Genomic DNA, 19,831 nt, shown 5'->3' with positions numbered 1-19,831 from the left:
GGCGCGAGCTAGGATCGAACCAGGACCCCAAACACTAGAGGTGAACGCTCTACCACTGAGCCACCGCGGCCCTAAAATAAGGTCGATCACTTAAAGCTTCCTATAAATTCATGTCCTAAGGTATAACATAATACTCTTTTGTTTACGGTAATAAAAAACATGAAATTCAGATAACACAATTATTCTACAGTCAAAAAAAGTATACACTTAAAATTCTACGTACCTGAAATGATTAAGAATTACAGATACATTGTCAGACAATGACGATTCATTGCCAGAGCCAGAAAATCTCAATACAGCATGACGTTCGTTTTCAGAACCCAATTGCAGCAATACTGATGTTATCTGCGTATATTTAAAGAAACGGCACCATAATCAGTAGTAAATAAATATTTATCAAGCATACAAATTACATACACTATAGAAAATAATAATACATTGTAATAAACAGTATTTCATTTTTCAATGTTTGTGCTGAAATTCCATGTAGTCTAATGAAGAAGTAGGACATAGACAGTTTTAGTGAATCAATTCCTCATATTTCACCAAGTTAGTAAATAAAACATTTTTTTTAAAACCGAATGTTCACTAAATATACAAATTTCATCCAGTTTCTGAACAACTTAAAAGTCTTGAGGTGGAGATAATAAATGATATGGAATTGACAAATTTATTCAACACACCACTTACGATATTTTATGTACTATAAGATGCATTTCTTTTTTTTTCGAAAAATTGCCTCCAAAATTCAGGCGCATCTTATACTCGAAATTAATATTAAACTGATCTGCCATTTTCCGGCATCAACATAATACCATCGCTTAGAATTTCTGTGGTTTCTGATTTTATTTTATTTTTTATTTATTTATTTATTTTTAAGTGACACGTGGTTTTCACAGGTCCCTTTTGAAACTAACTAAACACAATTTACAAGGTTATGCAAAGTTCGAAACAGACGATAGTCTGACGGTGCTAGATCCAAGCTATAGGGGTTGATGCAATAAAATTCCCCGGCCATGTGCTCTCAATTTCTGACAGGTCATTAAATATGTCTGTGGTTTGGCATCGTCAGCGGAGTACACGACACCCTTTCTGCTGATCCGTTTCTGCTGACGAGTTTCTTTTGATTTGCTACAGGCACCTGTGCTAACTGTTGACAGCACAGGTTCGAGTTTATCGTTCTGAAAGACGGCAGAAGCTCGTGATGCACTATGCCCTTCCAATCTCACCAAATGAACAGCATAACATCCCTGTGCATTAGTGTAGGCTTTGTCATAGACTGCGAAGTATCTCCGCTTCGACCACGATACTTCACGCACATTGTTATCACACATTATTCACTTTTCATCACTTGTGATCAATCTCTTCAGAAACGGCTCGAGTTCGGTACGTTTTAGTAGAGATTCGTAGACAGAAATTCGATCAAGTAAATGTTTTTGAGTTAGATTATGTGTACTACTGTCATCTTTTGTAGGCAGTATTTTTTGCATAGTTTAATACTATTTCATGATGGATGTTTGTCATTTGTGATATCATGACTGTTTATATGACGATCTTACTTGACTTTTGCCAGAATATCACCCACTTGATCACCGACTGTGAGGAGCATCTCGCAGATCAAAATTTCCAGACGAAGGCCACTGAACAATCTTTTGGTAACTATCTTGCTTTTGATAACGTATCTTGCCCAAAAACAGCACAAATTTTTTCATGAGTATGCGCAGCATTTGTGTCTTTATTGAATTAAAATTATTAAAGGTAGCGCAGTTTTGAGAAAGCTCGCTTATCTTCATAGTGCAATATCTTACATCTGACTACAAGAATTCCTAAACGTTTTGGGGGCGCGATGGCTTAGTGGTAGAGCGTTCACCTCCAGTGCTTGGGGTCACTGGTTCGATCCCAGCTCGCGCCGTGTGAACTTTGTGGTGCAAAAACACCGTGCTCATGGGTTTTCTCGGGGCCGCGGTGGCTCAGTGGTAGAGCGTTCACCTCTGGTGCTTGCGGTCCCGGGTTCGATCCCAGCCCCCGCCAAGTGAACTTTGTGGTGGACAAACACCGTGTGCGTGGGTTTTCTCGGGGTTCTCCCGTTTCCTCCCACTTTCTTCATTCCACCATTTCATTCATTACTCATTATCACCGTCTCCTTTAGCCTAACCGGCATAACCATGGGACGTAAAACTCAAAGATTTCATTTCATTTCGGGGTTCTCCCGTTTCCTCCCACTTTCTTCATTCCACCATTTCATTCATTTCTCATCTTCACCGTCTCCTTTAGCCTAACCAGCATAACCGTGGGACGTAACACTTAAATATTTCATTTCATTTTTCCTAAACTTTTCGTACTTTTACTAGTTTCAACTGTCAGGTGTCAAATGACAGTAATTTCAACTCGTTGCGACTCATATATCCAGAGATTTGGAACATTAACGCCATCTCGTGCGCAAAAGTCTAAATACTTGTTAAACCCTTTAGTTAATAAACACTTACCAAAATGTATATGTATTGTTCATATTTCAAGTTTTAAACAAATGGTTCCTTTTCATCTATGCCATGTAATTTCAAGGAATTCTCGTTTCCATCCAATCGACGATATAGTTCTAGTCTAAAGAAGTTCAACATTGCATAATGCAAGGCATTTTGCAGCTGAAGTTTTTACATTACATTGAAGATGACGGAAGCTGTTCGTTGACAGAGTATAGTCTGCATAATATTAATGGCGTTTAAATTAGATAAGATTTTTGAAAACACAATACATTATGTAGTAAGTATTATTTTATTTTCTCGGAACAAACAATATATTTACATCGATATTCTAAAATGGTATTCTATATAGTTTCATCCACACAAGAGGATAGCTCGTTTGTATCGAAGTTTGTAAGTCAACTCCAAAGGGTTGATTGTATATTCTCAATGATTTCAGCATTAGTTTTCTTCTTACCAATAACATACTCGACTCAACCTTCTTGGTTTACTCTCATGGACGAAACACTCTCTTATGTAATTATTAGACTTCGGATTTTTGCATATTTGCATGTTTTTTTCCTGATGTGATATTGATATGCTCTTTAAACAGAAATTCGTTTCAGGTGTTTTAATGTAAAATAGTAGATTTTATAGTGCATATATTTGCATATTTCGGAGGTTAGTGCATGTTTATGTCGTTATTGCATATAAATGCATATTTAAAGGAACGACCAAATTGATAATTTTTAATGTACAATAACTTTCGTCATAAATGGAATTCCAAGTTTCTAATGTAAATAGCCTCAAGACCTTGAAACGGTTCATTGTTGTCGGTTTCCAATATCTTCCAAGGTCATGCAAAGGGAGAATAAGAAAGGGGTGAGTGATTCATCATCCCGGCAATGATGCATGATTGACACCCTTTTTTTACAGAAGATATAACGATGTCAAATCACCTACAACAAAATTTCCACGTCATCCATCTCGGAAGTTAAAGTTGGTACCGTTGTGTGTGTGTGGGGGGGGGGGGGAGTTGAAATTGTGTGGTCCTGTGGCAGGACAAAAATGCCGAAAGAAAAATCTTCTAGAAGTTATCTCCTGACACAGGGTCATTTAGTTGTAGTGCGTCATTTTCAAATTGAATTTTAAATAGCTCAGAATTTTGTCCAATTTTTGTCCAACCTAGAACAAATTTTGTACGATTCAAATTAACAAAGGGAGAACATTTAAAAATTTGACCACTTTGATGTCCTTAGAGCGACATCTTCAAATTCGAAATTTAACTAGCCCACAATTTTGTCCAATTTTCGTTCACTTTTGTCCACCCAAGAAAAAAAATTGAAAATTCAAATAAACGAGGGAGGGCCATTTAAAAGTTCGGCCACTTTGATGGCCTGTAGTGCGACATCTTCAAATCTGAAATTTAACTACCTCAGAATTTTTTCCATTTTTGTCCACATAAGAAAAAAATTGTAAAATTCAAGTAAAAGAGGGAAGGCCATATCAAAATCTGGCCACTTCGATCACCTGTAGTGTGACATTTTCATATTCGGATTTAATTAGCTCAGGATTTTGTCAATTTTCGTACATTTTTGTATCACCAAGGAAAAAATTTGAACGCTCAAATTAACAAAGGAGAGTCATTTCAAAATTTTGGCCACTTGGTTCACCAGTAGTGTAACATCTTTAAATTCTAATTCTAACTAGCTTAGAATTTTCACTGTTTTTTGTAGTTTTATACCAAGCTAGTTAAAATTCAAATTTGAAATGTCTCACTACAGGTGAACGAAGTGGCTAAATTTTCAAATGTCCGTCCCTGGTTTATTTGAATGGTACGAAATTTTTTTCTTGGTGGTAAAAAATGTTCAAATATTCAACAAAATTCTGAGCTAATTAAAATTCGAGTTTAAAGATATCTCACTACAGGTGATCGAAGTGGCCAAATTTTGAAATGAACCTCTCTCGTCCATTTGGATGGTATATATCTTTTTGTTGGTGGTTCAAGAATGTAAAAAATCGGCCAAAATTCCAAGCTTGTTATAAAATTCGAATTTGAAGATGTCGCATTACAGGCGAGCGATGTGGCCAAAATTTCAAATGGCCTTCTCTCGTTTATTTCAATTGTAAAAAAAATTCTTCGTGGTTCACCAATGTACAAAAACCGGACAAAATTCTGAGTTAGCTAAAATTCGAATTTGGAGATGTACGACAGGTGATCGAAGTGGCCCAAATTTTGAAATGGTCTTCCGTCGTTTATTTAAATGGTACAAAATTTTTCTTGTATGGACAACATTCTGAGCTAGTTAAAATTGAAATTTGAAGGTGTAGCACTACAATTAATGAACCCTCTGAAACAATGGATTGAGGTCGAGAGACGTTAGCAATTCAAGGAGAAAATATATTTTGCAAAGTGTGTGCTAAACAAATAATATTTTCAAACTAAGTATGCTTGTTTTCAGAAAAGGGCATTTTCATTTTGTTCGACAGCAAAAGCTTACACTTCAGCAGCGCTCTATTTTTTGGCCTTTTTATATAGAAATTTCAAGTCTGGTAAGGAGTTCCACAAGTATGAAACAACCGACGGTTTTTTTTCTCTTTTTTTTTTTTTTTTTTTTTTTCATAATCGACAGAGATCATTCCAAAGAAACCCTTTAAAAATATATTTCGGGAAGAAATGAACAACCCTTTTGAAAATATGCTCTACAATTAATTATTAATTAAAATACTTGCTTTACAAAATCTAAAACTTGTCGCAGCAGTTACTTTTCGAGATAAGTTTCCGAGTTTTCCTTTAAGGAGTTTTTTAAGATTATTTAAATATAAGCTTGTGTTGCTTCGATATGCACTCAGTCTCTCGAAACGTAACTTTCCTACTAAGTCTTCTGTTATGTTTTCGATAACTTTACCTTCTTCCCATTCATGCTCCATGTCTCGCACAAATCAGTTTATTCATTTAAAGTATCAATATTATACATTGTAAATTCTTACTGTTTTAAACGGACAATATTACGCTAGAAGAAAATATTCTAGGATTAACACATAATTGGATACAAAAAGTAATTTGAAGTGGATTTATTTTCTTTTAAACAAGAACATAAGGTTTTGAATCCAGGCTTTTAATACAGTAAAAAGGCCCCTTACTAAACGGAAATATTTCACGGTCCCATGAATTTAAAGATAAAAAAAAGTGTTAAATTCTCTTGATTAGTCGGAACCTGTGTTGCGAACAACGGGTGTTAAAATATACTTTTTAACGGAAATTTTCAAGTTCCGGAATATAGCGTTTACAAAAATTTTAGACATTCTGTGAGAGGTTAGGTACATGAACTACGTTGTCTGTAATGGTCTATGTTCACTTGTTACCCTACATATTTAACCTATAGTCTACCGCCATATAAGGCCCTAGATACCGTGTAACTCTTTGAACGAAGTGCAATTTATATAGTAATTTCCAAACCAATAACTATTTCTCTAGCTGGTCTAGACATGGGACAAGGAGCACAATATACACAATAGATCAAACGGAGCCGAGAGTAGAGGGACGAGCTCAGAAAAGGGCATAGCATCTACTTTTGTCTTGGCCTTGGAAAATGTATGTAGGCTTATTATTATTATTATTATTATTATTATTATTATTATTATTATTATTATTAATATCATTATTATTATTATTATTATTATTATTTTGGTTCACATTAAGTCTTATGTGTATGAATTTGTAGCATAACTAAATACTGTAATTTAATACGATATGCATAACATTTTATTCTATCTCCCTATGTCCTTTTTTTTCAAAGATCTATCTGTTAACTTTAAAACCTTTAAGGGAAATTTTTACGAGTCCTGTTCAATTTCGCTAGTCAGGTTTTACTATATGCTTATGCCAGAAATGTTTGTTTACTTCTCTGAGTATATTTATTCTTTATTCACAAATACTTGGCACATTCCTTTTTTTATTTGTATATATATATATATATATATATATATATATATATATATATATATATATGGGGGTAGATGTATTTCAATTAAACATACTGAGCTGTTTGAACCTGAAGAAACCAAATATATTAAAGAAGCTGTGGATACTGAAAACATTAAAAGCGAACTTGTATTTATCAATACTCATTTCAGTTCAATTTCAAAGATCATAACGAGATGAGAAGACCGATGATTAGGACTTTGTAGTGCATTTGAGTTGTTTGATTCAATATCGAAACAGGCTCCGCCAAGACCAATCGGACATTTTTTTTTTCGAAAAGCAGTCAATAGACGTGAAAAAACCTGGCATAAAATTCTTGTCTAATGCAAATGAATTGTTCCTGGGAACAGCGACGCACGAATTACATATTTATCGGCAAGTAACATTGCTTCTTTGAAATACTGTTCCTTAACGACCTGTGACATGAAAGGAACATTTTCGATGTACAGTAATGTTTTGACTGACAAATGCAGGCTTTTGCCAGAAAATACCGAAAACTACATAGTTGTCTATTGTAGCATGAATGCATCATAATTGTACACCATAGTTGTCTATTGTAGCATGAATACATCATAGTTGTACACCAAGTATTTGTAGTTCAAGTAATACAACTTTTTTCTCTAAAGATAATAAAATTTCTCGTTTAACTTTAGTTTTTAACTGGTGCATATTTATCCTTTTTAGTGCATATTTGCATATTTTCGTGATTTTTAGCGCATATTTTGCCGTTTTTTAGTGCATATCGATCCGAAGTCTAGTAATTATAAAAGAGCAATTTCCACCTTATCCTGGATCCCGTACTGTTTCCACAAGTCTCCTCAGGTTTTTATACTACAAAGATAAAGATGTATAAAGTAGCCAAGACAGATAAACCGATGACCTAATGCATGTAAAATAACTATAACTAATATGGTATAAGAACATGGAGTATTCCTTACTTGTAATTCCTTGCCAATGCCCTGTTGATTAGGTTGAAATTGGCACTTATACTTCTTCACTTCGTCGTAATCAAACTGGAGTGAAGGATTTTCTGGACTGCCAATTTCGGAAGAGCCATCCTGACTAGCTACTACACATTCTGTGCTGTATGATGCGTTACTTAAAACAATTGACAGTTTGGAGAACTCAACAGGTTGAGGACAGTAACTTCTGTTAATAAAAGGAACAAAAGAATATAACTGCAGGTAAATATTGATTAAATATTTTTCATATATATGGATTCTTAAAAATATATGTAAAATATTTTGACATGTTTTCTTTGAAAAGACACGGGAACGAAATGGAGAAGTCTGATACAATTCTACACTACACTCATGATCTCTATTTTCATTTTATTTTATTATACATACAATGTTTCGTGTGGAATATCGTACAGTATGGAGCACAAACATGGGCATTACGTAAAAATGATGAAAGAAGACTGGAAGCTTTCGAAATATGAGTGTGCAAAAGAATGGAGAGATTAGCTCGGTCGAGCGGAAAACATATGAGAGAGTGTTAGAAATGGTGGGAGGAGAAACGGAATTAGGAATCAAGATTTAGATTTCTGGGCTTTCGGCATCTGTGACCATGTTAGCCCGTCACGTGTGAGGAATGACGTCTCTCGGCGAACACACTCTATCCGAGGAAAGGGAAGGATGGAAGAAGGCTGGTACCACCCCGGCATTTACCTAGTGTGAAAAAGGAAAATCTAGGAAAACCTCATTTAGGATGACTGGCCTGAAAAAGTTTTTTTTTTTTTTTTTTTTTTTTTTAGACTTTTTCGACCGAGTGCCCCCACCGAGAATTGAGCCTGGGACCGCTCGCACCGAAGGCGAGAGCGTTTGCGACTACGCTACGCGGGGTCACATGGGGGAGAAAAGAACAATTTTAGATATTATTAAGAAGAGGAAGAGAAACTGGTTGAGATATTGGTAAAAAAAAAAAAAAAAAAGTAATATGAGGGACGTGCTACAAAACATGGTGGCAGGAAAGAGGGAGGGGATGAAGGAGACTACAACTGATGGACGATATCAAAACAGAAGTCGTACGTGAAGACGATTGCGATAAGTAAACTGTCAATAATGAAAGAATACTCCATGATAATGATGATTAATATACAACACAAAAGAAAAAGAACTCTCTTGGCGATATATACCGTATTAAAAGCTTAGTCTTTGGTTATATATAGTAAGTAGTCCAATGTTCCGAGCGTAAATAGCCCCTTGGTCTCTATCGGCTAGTAATAATATCAATTTGTATCAACAATGAAATGGACAGAGCCAAATCATATCTTTTGGTTGGTTCATGCTCACCAGCTGGCTCCCATTAATTTGTGAAAGCTGATTAATTTGTCGGTAATGACACTAACCTTAAGTGATTATTGTTACATTTACTTTAATTATCTCCTCTTTCAAGATGAATCATGTTTCTTTTAATTTTCCTATGGCCAGAGTATTCATCCCTATTTTGTTACCCCTATAAGAGAATCAATGTATTTGACACTTTCAATTTAATTCATTATTAATGGTTAATTTGAAATTTAGCTTCCGTTTCCAACATCGAAGCTAAGACGTGGACTTACAAGTTAACGTAGCATCCGAACCACGTGGGTTTCCACCGAGAATCGAACTGGGGTCTTTTGCGTTCGGTAACCGTATAGCCATGAGGCAGCTCAATTTATAAATCATTATCCACCCATCAGCTAAAGCTAGATGGTATACTTCAGCTAAGCATAGGGAATGTGCAGCTTTCCGTACCAATTCCAGAAAATACACATAACACACTTCGTACGTTAAAAATTCAAGAACAAGTATTTAATATAACAGTAATAGTACATACTAACACGAAATGTATTTCTTACAACGAAAACTGAATAAACCTAACTTTACAAAAATAACGAACTACTAATAACAGTAATGTTAGAATAATCCATGTCCAAGTAAGGTTATTGAAAATTTAGAAAACACCCGAAGTACATACACACTAGATTCATCTGCACTGCTGGCGTCCCTTGATGGAAGATTATGTATCATTTAAACTCCGCAATTCAAAAATGTCCTCAATTCTAACTTGACTACAATACGAAACGTCTGAATGAGGTGTATTCAAATTATTGTATTGCATACAGAATTATCTACTATTGTTGGAATATGCAACACCTCTATTGGAATTAAACGGGAACTGTATCTCTGGAACATTTTCGTTATTGACTACCGAGAGTAGCGGTATCATCCAACGCAACTGTGGATCATCTACGTTTATTAGCGACAGTAGCGATACCATTCAGTGCAGCTGCAATCAGAGTCAATGGTGACATTCTCACTGCTTTGTAGATTAGTATATACATATTAATTCCTTGTTCCTACGTAAAAACTCCACGTGTATAAAAATTAATATTTCATTTCTTTTTTTAAAAAGATTTAATGTAGCTACATATTTTGTCAAAGGCAAAGACGACCTTGACCCTGCGTTGTCAAGAAATTTGAGGAAGATAATCAATGGGCGGTCAAACACAGTTCCTTACTGTCAAGTTCAATGACGGGTAAACTACGAGCCGCGGGTTATATATGGCCCTATGAAAGGTTGTACTCGGTCCGCGACATGATTTCTAATCTGACGAATGAAAAGAATATGATTACTTCGATAGAGTTAGATTAGAAAAAGGCTAGCAGATAAGTATTTAACTTCATTTCTCACAATTAGTGCATCTCAGTTCGAACCAGACTATGTTTGTTCGTGTTTTTGAGAAACCTCAATCATTAATAGGACTTAGTAATACAAGAATTTTGTAAAATGTGCCATTATTGTTTTTAAAAAATTATATTGATTCGTCTGAAGTTTTTCCTTGTTTTCTTTGTTCCTCTTCTACAAACTTTTGCTCATCGCTGGTCAAGTTCATCGAGCAATGAAATCAGAAACTGTTCACTGTACGGTTAGTTGTTCACTGACACTCACATATTTTCTGAATTTGCGCGTTTCCCCTTACTGCAACCACGCATTAGGAACTCGAAAGAAAGTTGCATACAGTAATAAAATGTCATAGCGCGTAGTGACACAGTATTTTCCTAGCAGAAGCTTTTCCAAAATGAATGAATAAATAAATAAATAAATAAATAAATAGATAAAATAAAAAATACATAAAGTCTTGAGTATAATGTTATAAAATTCTGCATGGTATTTTGCTTTATTATACTATACGTGAACTAAGTCATTTTCAATATTAAAGCTATTCACGCAAATCAAGCTGTTAAAACCAATCTCAAATCTCACAATTTTTCTCTCTTTCACCACCATAGCCAACTACAACAACGTCAGGACATTATTTTAATTATTTTACTACAATTTGCTGGAAGGTTTCAAATGTTATATTTAACTCAATGTAGAGAGAAAAGCGAACCTAATTCCTTTCGTTTGTGTTTACAGTCAAATTCAACACTTTCAACTACAATACTCATCTTGGATATTACCCGGACGAGGTGCTACCCAAAAGTTTGCGAGAATTTTAATATTCCACCCAAACCAGTAGCAGTGTGAAATCCCGCCGCTACCTGCCTCTTCATATGTATTTCAACTGCTTTTATGACAAATGGCACTGTGGTGTATGCACACATTCCTTCGTTTTCTCTGGTTTAGTGGGTGACACTGCATTTTGCTGAGTTTGTGAATTTTGAAATGTCTGACGTGAAGGAGCAGCAAAGGATCAACATTGAGTTTTGTCTCAGTTGAACAAAACAGCAGCTGAAATTCGCCCAATGCTGAAGAAACTATTCAGGAGCAAGTTTTGCCCAAGAACATATGTATGAGTTGTGTGACTGTTTCAAAGATAGCCGGGAATTTGTAAAGGATAACAAACATTTGGGTCGACTGTCATCATGCACATCTCCGGAAATGATCGTGAAATTGAGTGAAGTGATTCCTGAGAAATAAAGGAAAATAATCCATTATGTTTGTATTAGAGTTGGACTGTTATACGGACATGTAAACGCGTTTTAGCGGATGAAGCAAGCATGAGACGAATATCGACGAAATTTGTACCTAATCTTTTGAACAACGATGAACAAAACCAGGAGATTCATGTCAAAAATCATCAACTATCCTCTTCAAACGACCTAACAATGTCTACCTCTTCCCTAAAATGAAATGCCAGCTGAAAGGGCTCATTTTCATTCCATCGAAGAGATCCAAACGGAATCGCAACATTCTTGAGCAGCGGACTGTCAACATTGCTTCCAAAAATGGGAAAATCGCTTAAATCGTTGCATATAAGCCCGAGATGACAGTAGACAGGATTTAAGAAAAGTTTTTTATTTCTACGGGAAAAATCTAGGAAAGTTTGGGCAGCCCCTCATACAAGAATCTTCTATCTACATAGTATTCGTAAATGTAAAACAATAGCACTGCACGAAAGAAACAAACAATGAATTAACGAAAATAAGCAAGCAAAATAGACAGAAAGAAAGAAAAATAAATAAATACCTTACGAACACTTCTATTTGAATACTTTGATCTGCTTGGAAATGGGACTGCGTAAATGTTGCTTTGCTTTCAACAAACGAGGTGATGTTATTCATTTCAACAGGAACACTGAGAGGTTCTGCTCTGCTCATTACATTCCAAAGGTCTCTTGCGTTAGGTAATTCTGCTTCTTTACAATTTGCTTCTGGATCAGGCGGTGCCAACTACAAAGAGTATATATACTCATAAAATAAAATGAGAATAAATAACGTCTATAAAGATATGTATATCATATATTTTCACTTTACAGGAAAGTTTTGTCAATTAATGCACAATGTTGTATCAAACGAAATTAGCTACTTTCGTGGTTTCAAAAAAGGAAAGAAAAATTTAAAAGCTTGTATAAGATATGAACGATAAATACAAATGAACTTGTTACTTTTACTCTAATGAAAGATCAATAAGAAAACTATTAAAACTATTCTGGTCACGCTGAGTTCAATTCGTGAATGTAGTGCGACGAATAAACATACTTTGCTGAAATATTTAAGTAGAGCTCAGCGCAAACAGATTACTTTTATTAGTTTTCTTCTGTGTATTCGCATTAATATCTGTCTTGTGTCCAAATCACTGTTCCTTTATATTGCCCACTTGCTCGAGGAAAAAATGTTTAAATTCTCAATAGTGATAGAGGAAATTGATGACGACGTTTAAGAATACATACATCATAATTACTACCTGGAGGAAGTGACCGAAAACTTCATTTGACTCGTTAAAATTTGGATTGCTACTGCTACATAACGCAACCATGAAGTATACAGTGAATGAGTTGAGTTTTTTAGTTTAGCGTCCCGTTCAGCAGCGAGGCTATATGAGACGTGGACCTACTGATTAACGTGGAATCCGAACCACATGAGCTCCCGCCGGGAATCGAACCCGGGTCTCCCACGCCAAAGGCGAGTACGCTAACCGCTTAGCCACGAGGGAGCTCGAAGTATACAGTGAAATCAACTAATAATGTTATAAAATTACGTGAATAAAATTGGAACTACTCTAGAATCGTTCTATTTTTGTATGTAATGGCTGAATTTCTGATGATTAATGCTTCCACCTTCTTTTATAGTGACTGGGAACGGATTAAATGTTTGGTAAATTTTAGGGAAGTAATGAGGGCAAACCCTACACTTAATATTTTAAATCTAAGCTTAATTCTTTGTTCGCAAATTCCAGAGTTGTGCGTGGCCGCGGTGGCTCAGTGGTAGAGTGTTCACTTCTGGGGCATGGTGTCCTTGGTTCGATCCCAGCCCGCGTCAAGAGAACTTTGTGGTGGACAAACACCGTGTGCGTAAGTTTTCTCGGGGATTCTTCCGTTTCCTTCCACTTTCTTCATTCCACTCATTACTCATTATCATCGCCTCCTTTAGCCTAGCCGGCATAACCGTGGGCAGTAAAACTTCAAGATTTCATTTTTTCCAGAGTTGTGCGCATTATGTTTTGCAATATTTCGGGGAAAAAGCGATCCTCTTCCTCGACCAGTGTTGGTTATAAATTTAATTATTTAAAAAAAAATATTTATTTATTAAACATTATAAGTCCATAAAAAATACCTAGTCTCTTATCTTGCTTGTAGAATACACTTTCAGGCAATAGGCTAACACGCTCAGGGATTTTTACTGTCATCTCACGAGCTTTCGGCTCGCCCCTGGAGCCTTGTTCTTGGAAGATAAATGTAGGAGTATATAGAGAATAAATAATTCAAACTGTACGGGAGAATACTTTTATCTTTATAACAATTACTTACTGTAGATCTCGTCCTTCTCATTGCTTACCTACAATTTACCCAACATTTAATCCATTCCTACCTAAAGGGCTCAGAGAAAGGCTGCTACTCTAATTACCGAAAATTCAACATTACATAAAAAATAAAACATTGGAAAAGTTGGTTGGTTGATTTGGAGATTAGTATCCCTTTCAGCATCGAGATTATATGAGGCATGAACTTACAGCTTAACACACTGGAAAACGAATCCGGTTCTTCCATGGCATAGACACGTATGCTAACCATCTAGCCGCGAGGGAGCTTGACACTAGAAAAGGTAATTACTACCTTAATAACAAAGTTTCTTTTGTGTCCATTTTCGATTTATCTTTAGATATTGGCGCCAAAATACATGGCTTAGAGAAGTGCATACGTATGGCATCTGTAGCTTTCTAGCCATGCTATCATAAAACTAATCCTAAGGCTTAGCTCAATTTTGCATCTGACAAGCCATTACCATTAGTTGTAATTCATTTAAATGAATATCGCCTTTCAGTTATTTATAGGACGACCATGAAATTTTCAGCTGAAAACGAGACAGGTTCCGGCTTTTTAAAAATCATGAGAAATGAGAAACAGGTCTCCGTAAATTAGTTCCTGTTTACTTTAGCAATACCTAATATCTTTATATTCTAATATACCATAATATATATGTATAAGCTATAAAATATAAACAGCATTAACTTACAATATATAGTAGGACATGATGCTGCCTGCATTTGCTCCTTTGCCCTAGCTCGAATTCTTGATATTACATTGGTATTATAATCATTATTGAACTGATACTATAATTATTAATAGGGCCTACCTTTACAAGGAGAAAGGTATTGGATTTCTAATTTACTTTTTCAATTGTATAAAACGGGACAAATACTACTTTTTTCCATCTATTGACGGAACACGCCCCTAAAACGGAACGAATGGTCGCCCTAGTTATCTATCAATTTTTTGACACATAACTATTAGTTTCTCTTTTCTGGCTTTTGACTGAAATTCTCCAGTTGTGTTGTACTGTAAATAATTCAGTGGAATGATTCAATTAAATGCTTTAACAGCTCTACTTAAAAGGAATAAATGAAAAATACCCATTTTATAATTCCAATATTGTTCAAGAGTTCTTGGTGAAACATAAATTTAAAACTAGTGTCCTCCAAACTCCATTATTTAAACGCGATTGTACTTTTAAAACATAATACAATCTCTCTACTCACCTGCAACACTTTCATTAAGTTACCAAATATTCTTATTTTCTGGTCCTTTTCGAAGGTAACACTTGGCCCAAGAGCTTCTAAGCACAGAACGATATATTCTTGAACATTAGCTGTCAGATACGCACAACAAAGGGCTGAGGAAAGAATGTTAGAAAGCAACAGCCACCATTTTTCCGTGCGATAATCCCACAGCATATGGTTCAACAGTCTGGAAGAAGTAATATGCAATACAATATCTTATTGATACTATTGGATGCATTTCTATTAATCATAAAAAGAATTCTCCTACTTCAAGCATACACAAACAGAACTCTGCGTACACACTCGAAGCGTTCCTCGCTTCATCCCCGGCAAGGGCGCCGATTTCTCCGTAAATTTGGGGGGCCTATTCAGATGCAGAAGGTATATATATATATGAGAATTTTAAGACAAATTGCATTCAAATTATGCCAAATATTGTATATTCATAAATACAATAGGGGGGCCCACATGAGCTTTGTCCCCCCCCCCCCAGGATTGGCGCCCTTGATCCTAGGTGAACTAGACGAAACCTTGCTACTACCTAAATGATACGATGTACGCAATTTCATCCTGTGATCCGACTGAAATGGAATAGACTTAAAAAGTGTTAGTAAATTTTTATTCTTTTCCGAATATTTGTGTGAATTAAAAGAACATTTCATACTATGTATTTCTTCTTATAGGTCAAAAATAATGAGCATTCTTATTAAGTTCTTAAATTGTGATATGCTAAACAGATCGTAACTGGGAGATAATAAAATGTACTAGCTGAACCTGTGCTTTCTACACAGCGCATCATTCACATTTGAGCACGGATCTCCTTGTAATTCCTCACAACATATGTACATGTCCTTTTACAGACACAAGTGAAAGACATCTTGATAAAAATCGCCAAGGGGTATCATTAAGGGATTTTTTTCTTTTCGATTATTTTTTCAATATCTCGTACCATTTGCAAGATTTGAGCCTACTTCTGGTTGGAGTTTCTAATTCATGTATGATCAGTGTTTTCTTTCTTCTTGCATGCAGTATGTAATAAGCAAATACATTATACACACAATTAATTATTATGGTATTCATTCGACAAAACACTCCAAACAATAAAGATTCATCTTACACTGGAGAAATGGTTATCCTTTGTTTTTAATTTTCATTTGGCCATGAAACAAACGCCGGAGAGATATACTAAACCCGTATAAAAATATGTGGTGTTGGAATGTATAGCTCCATTGGTAGTGTAGGATATGATGCTTTACTTTTTTAAAATTTCAACACTTCCAACGTATCCCTAAATAAATGTAATAAAGAAATAACGACCTTATATATATATATATATATATATTCAATTAAAACTAAATAATCTACATAAAATTTGCAATCGATCAGTGAAAACGGCATCTTTCTAGAGCTACGGTTCCCGAGAACTCACTGTCGAAAGGATTGGCCACAAACAAATAAACTTTTCTTGAGCACAAACATATAAACCTAGCATTTTAATATATAGATTGAATTCTACACGACAGTGACAGTTGTACAAGTTCCTGCTACAAATTCATAGCACACAACAATTACAACTTAAGTATTCAAACATGCTCAAGTTATTATTATTATTATTATTATTATTATTATTATTATTATTATTATTATTATTATTATTATTATTATTATAAGCATATTACAGTTTAAGAATACTATGTTATTTTTGACTCAATAGAAGTAATTATCAAGTTATTTCTGAATTACACAAATATTCAGAAGAGATGGAAAGTTTACTAACAGTTCTTTAAGTCTACTTCGTCTCAATGCGTCCATAGGATGGGTAAGGAGACAAATTCACACATTGTGCTTACTTAGACCACGGTTTCTTTTGGTGCGTCGAGGATGAGCGACGAATGCTCTGAAACCGTTCCGGAATGTTTTTACGGGAAGTTTCAGGTAAGAGCATCCTTTCTATTGTTTAATGCCAAAATCTGTTATAAAAAGAGATAATAAAAACTTTCACGTCTTTTTAAACACTATTCTTAACTCCCACTTCCCTTAAAAGCTATAACACTTTACACTATACTGCAACTAAATTTCCCCTAGTTACAGTTCACAACTACCATGGTAGGCCGGACAGCTTTTAGCTGAACAATTGCAGTAAGCACATTTGTCAAAGTACAATGGATTCTGCTAGCACTTTACTTTTTGTTGTTGGTGTTGTTGTTGTAAACTAAAAACAGTGATTCATTGAACCATCCACATTCCATCCACAGCAGCCACACGAAACTCCACCACTCTTTCTCGAAAACCCTGTATACATTTTTCATGAACAGTACATACATAAATAAATCATTTACTTCAGCGGAATAAAAAAAAAAAAAAGTATCATCTGCATCAGATTACAACGAACGACTTAAGGCCCAAAATATATTTTTTTTCAAAAATCACGCGTGATGACTTACACTCACCCCTATCACTTTGTTGACCTCATTACGATCTATTGGTGTGCCTTATCTTCTGACTTCTTTTTCGTTTAACTCCGACAATATTATAGAAGTTTAAATGCTTTAAGTACTAGTACAAGTAGAATAAGAACGGAATAAATAAATAAATAAACTGGCCATTGACGCAAACACTGATTTCCCTTTCGACTGTTTTACCAAACTGTGAGGTATAAGTAATACTGTCGTGAGCGATCGAAGAATACTTACGTTAAGGCTTTCCCGTAATCTCTCGACCAGTAGTACTCTTCAGCCATTTGAACAACTAAAAAGAAAGAAAGAAAAAACAAAAAGCCGTCAGGACAGTTCTATAAATTGTAAATACCTTGTAGATACCATGCTTTCCCGAAAATAAGACCAGATTTCACTCGTATATTAAATTTCTCACCAATAGACGCATTAGGGTTTATATTCTGCAAGGTGCACCTCGCTTCCTTGCTAATTAACTAAATACTTATGCATGATATATTTTAATATTAAATAATATATAATTAAGTTATGTTTATTATTTAGTATGAGTTAGGCTAGACTCTATTTATTTGCTCTAGTATAGTGTAATATATATTTTTATCATGTTTTATTATGAGGGCGAGGTGAAAAGTTCTCGGCCTGACCCAGAGATGGCACTCCAATCAGCAAAATTTCATTGTTCTTGCCTGGGGGCACTTTTCAGTTCTTCGTATAACAAGTGCCAACTTGTTCTCCCAAGTAGTTCGTGTGCAGGCATTGTTGCAGTTAGACGTTTTGCGTGTTAGTTGTGAAAATGGATAAACTTGAGTATCGTGCGGTAATCAAATTTTTCGTTTTGGATGGATTAACCCTTACGGAAATTCATCCGAAGGTGACAAAAGTTTACGGGGACTCAGCTCCTTCCATGTCAACCGTTATAAAGTAGGCAGCTGAATTTAAACGTGGTCGCACATCCCTCGAAGATTACCCACGTGAAGGAAGTGAAAACTAACGAGAATTAACTAAGGAGAAATTGAACTAATTAAGTATTAGAATATTTTATATTAGATGATGGGCTTCTTATCCTCTCCAATGAGTACTTGGGGAAGAAGGGCACAATATTAAGTTAACTTTAAAAGCATAGTAACGTCCTTTTTTAATCTAAATTACTAGTCACGAACCATACCTTAATTAGAGAGATATTAATTATAATAAACTAGTAATTCCATTAATTCCTTGGTATTTCATTTAACTCAATCGTATTTTGAACATGTTACCTAGACAATAGCGAGCGGATGATTTATCTTGTGGAGAAAAGTTTAGGGTGTAATGTAAAATGACAGACTCAATCATTTGAGTTGTGAGAGATTTAAATATTATTTTTATTGATAATCTTAATAAGGGGGATCACTTCCTTACATAAGTGAGGCCATAATAACTTTTTCTTTTTTTAACTTACAATTCAGAGGATATCATTCCACGTGGAACGCGGACTTAATTTGCAAAATGTAATATAATAAACGAGAACGCCGTACATCTGGCAATATTGTGCCTGTCGAATCAGAGCATAATTATTACTAACCTGCTACCAGATTGTTACGAAAATTGCGCAAAATAAGTTTTGCTGAGAGGTTTATTGACAAAATAATGATATTAATTTTAAAATATTGCGTTTTTAAAAATGTAACAAATAGTAAAATATACATGAAAAATGTAACCTTTTAATAACTGTACATAGAAAAAGTAATTAAGTTACTATACAGTAAACAATAATTGAGAATTATGATGTTGAAACAACTTCCTAGTGTTACTCTAATATTCTTGTAACCATATCAGAAATATCTAGTAACTGACAGTAAGAATTTCTGTTATTTTTTTCTTTCTTTCTTTTTTTTCTTTTTTCTATAAGTAAAGCTTTACGCGGTATATTTGACATTTATACCAAGTAACGTGTTCCTGTAACCCTTCACAAAAACAATGTTGAGAGTGTACCAATTTTCTGACATTTACAAGAGTAGCAATGTTATAACCTTACATGCAATATGTTCCTAGTACACACAAAAACAAGAAATCGTAGCACTGGGACTCATAGAAATGGTGTCAGAAAGTCCATGCGCTCACACTATTTTCGTGAAGGGTTACAGGAAATACCATACCTTACACATTATTTGGTATTAAGTGTCAAATATATCACATAAAGCTTTCCTTATAATAAAAAGAAAAACCAACACAGATTCTCAATGTCAATGACTAGATATTTCTGATATGGTTACAAGAATACTAAATAAACACAGCTATGTGGCAACCTCAGGGAGTTTTTTTAACAACGCATTTTTTGTTGTGTATGAAATATCTCGTTTCAACTCCTGCAACTACTGAGGAATATTTTGGGGCTAAAGCTTATTTTTGGACTAAGGTTTATATCACGAAGAATCTGAAAAAAATATGCTAGGGTTTATTTTCTAATT

The 19,831-nt window shown here is 34.8% G+C and overlaps 1 protein-coding gene across 6 annotated transcripts in view; it reads right to left on the bottom strand.

The window, feature by feature from the left end:
- gry (trafficking protein particle complex subunit 11 gry) overlaps window positions 1-19,831 on the bottom strand; it is a 98,986-nt gene that overhangs the window by 27,213 nt on the left and 51,942 nt on the right. For all 6 annotated transcript variants that reach the window (XM_081770988.1, XM_081770987.1, XM_081770986.1 and 3 more), the window contains 5 exons: window positions 17,625-17,679; window positions 14,911-15,118; window positions 11,902-12,104; window positions 7,383-7,593; window positions 224-345 (listed from right to left, as the gene is read on the bottom strand). In XM_081770988.1, coding sequence (XP_081627114.1) covers window positions 224-345; window positions 7,383-7,593; window positions 11,902-12,104; window positions 14,911-15,118; window positions 17,625-17,679 — 799 coding nt within the window. The remainder of the gene's footprint in view (window positions 1-223; window positions 346-7,382; window positions 7,594-11,901; window positions 12,105-14,910; window positions 15,119-17,624; window positions 17,680-19,831) is intronic.

The sequence above is a fragment of the Thermobia domestica genome, chromosome 9 (assembly GCF_964235325.1).
Source record: "Thermobia domestica chromosome 9, izTheDome1.hap1.1, whole genome shotgun sequence".
Taxonomy (NCBI): domain Eukaryota; kingdom Metazoa; phylum Arthropoda; class Insecta; order Zygentoma; family Lepismatidae; genus Thermobia; species Thermobia domestica.
Note: the sequence above shows the minus strand (reverse complement) of the source record. Positions and strands in the feature narration are given on the sequence as shown.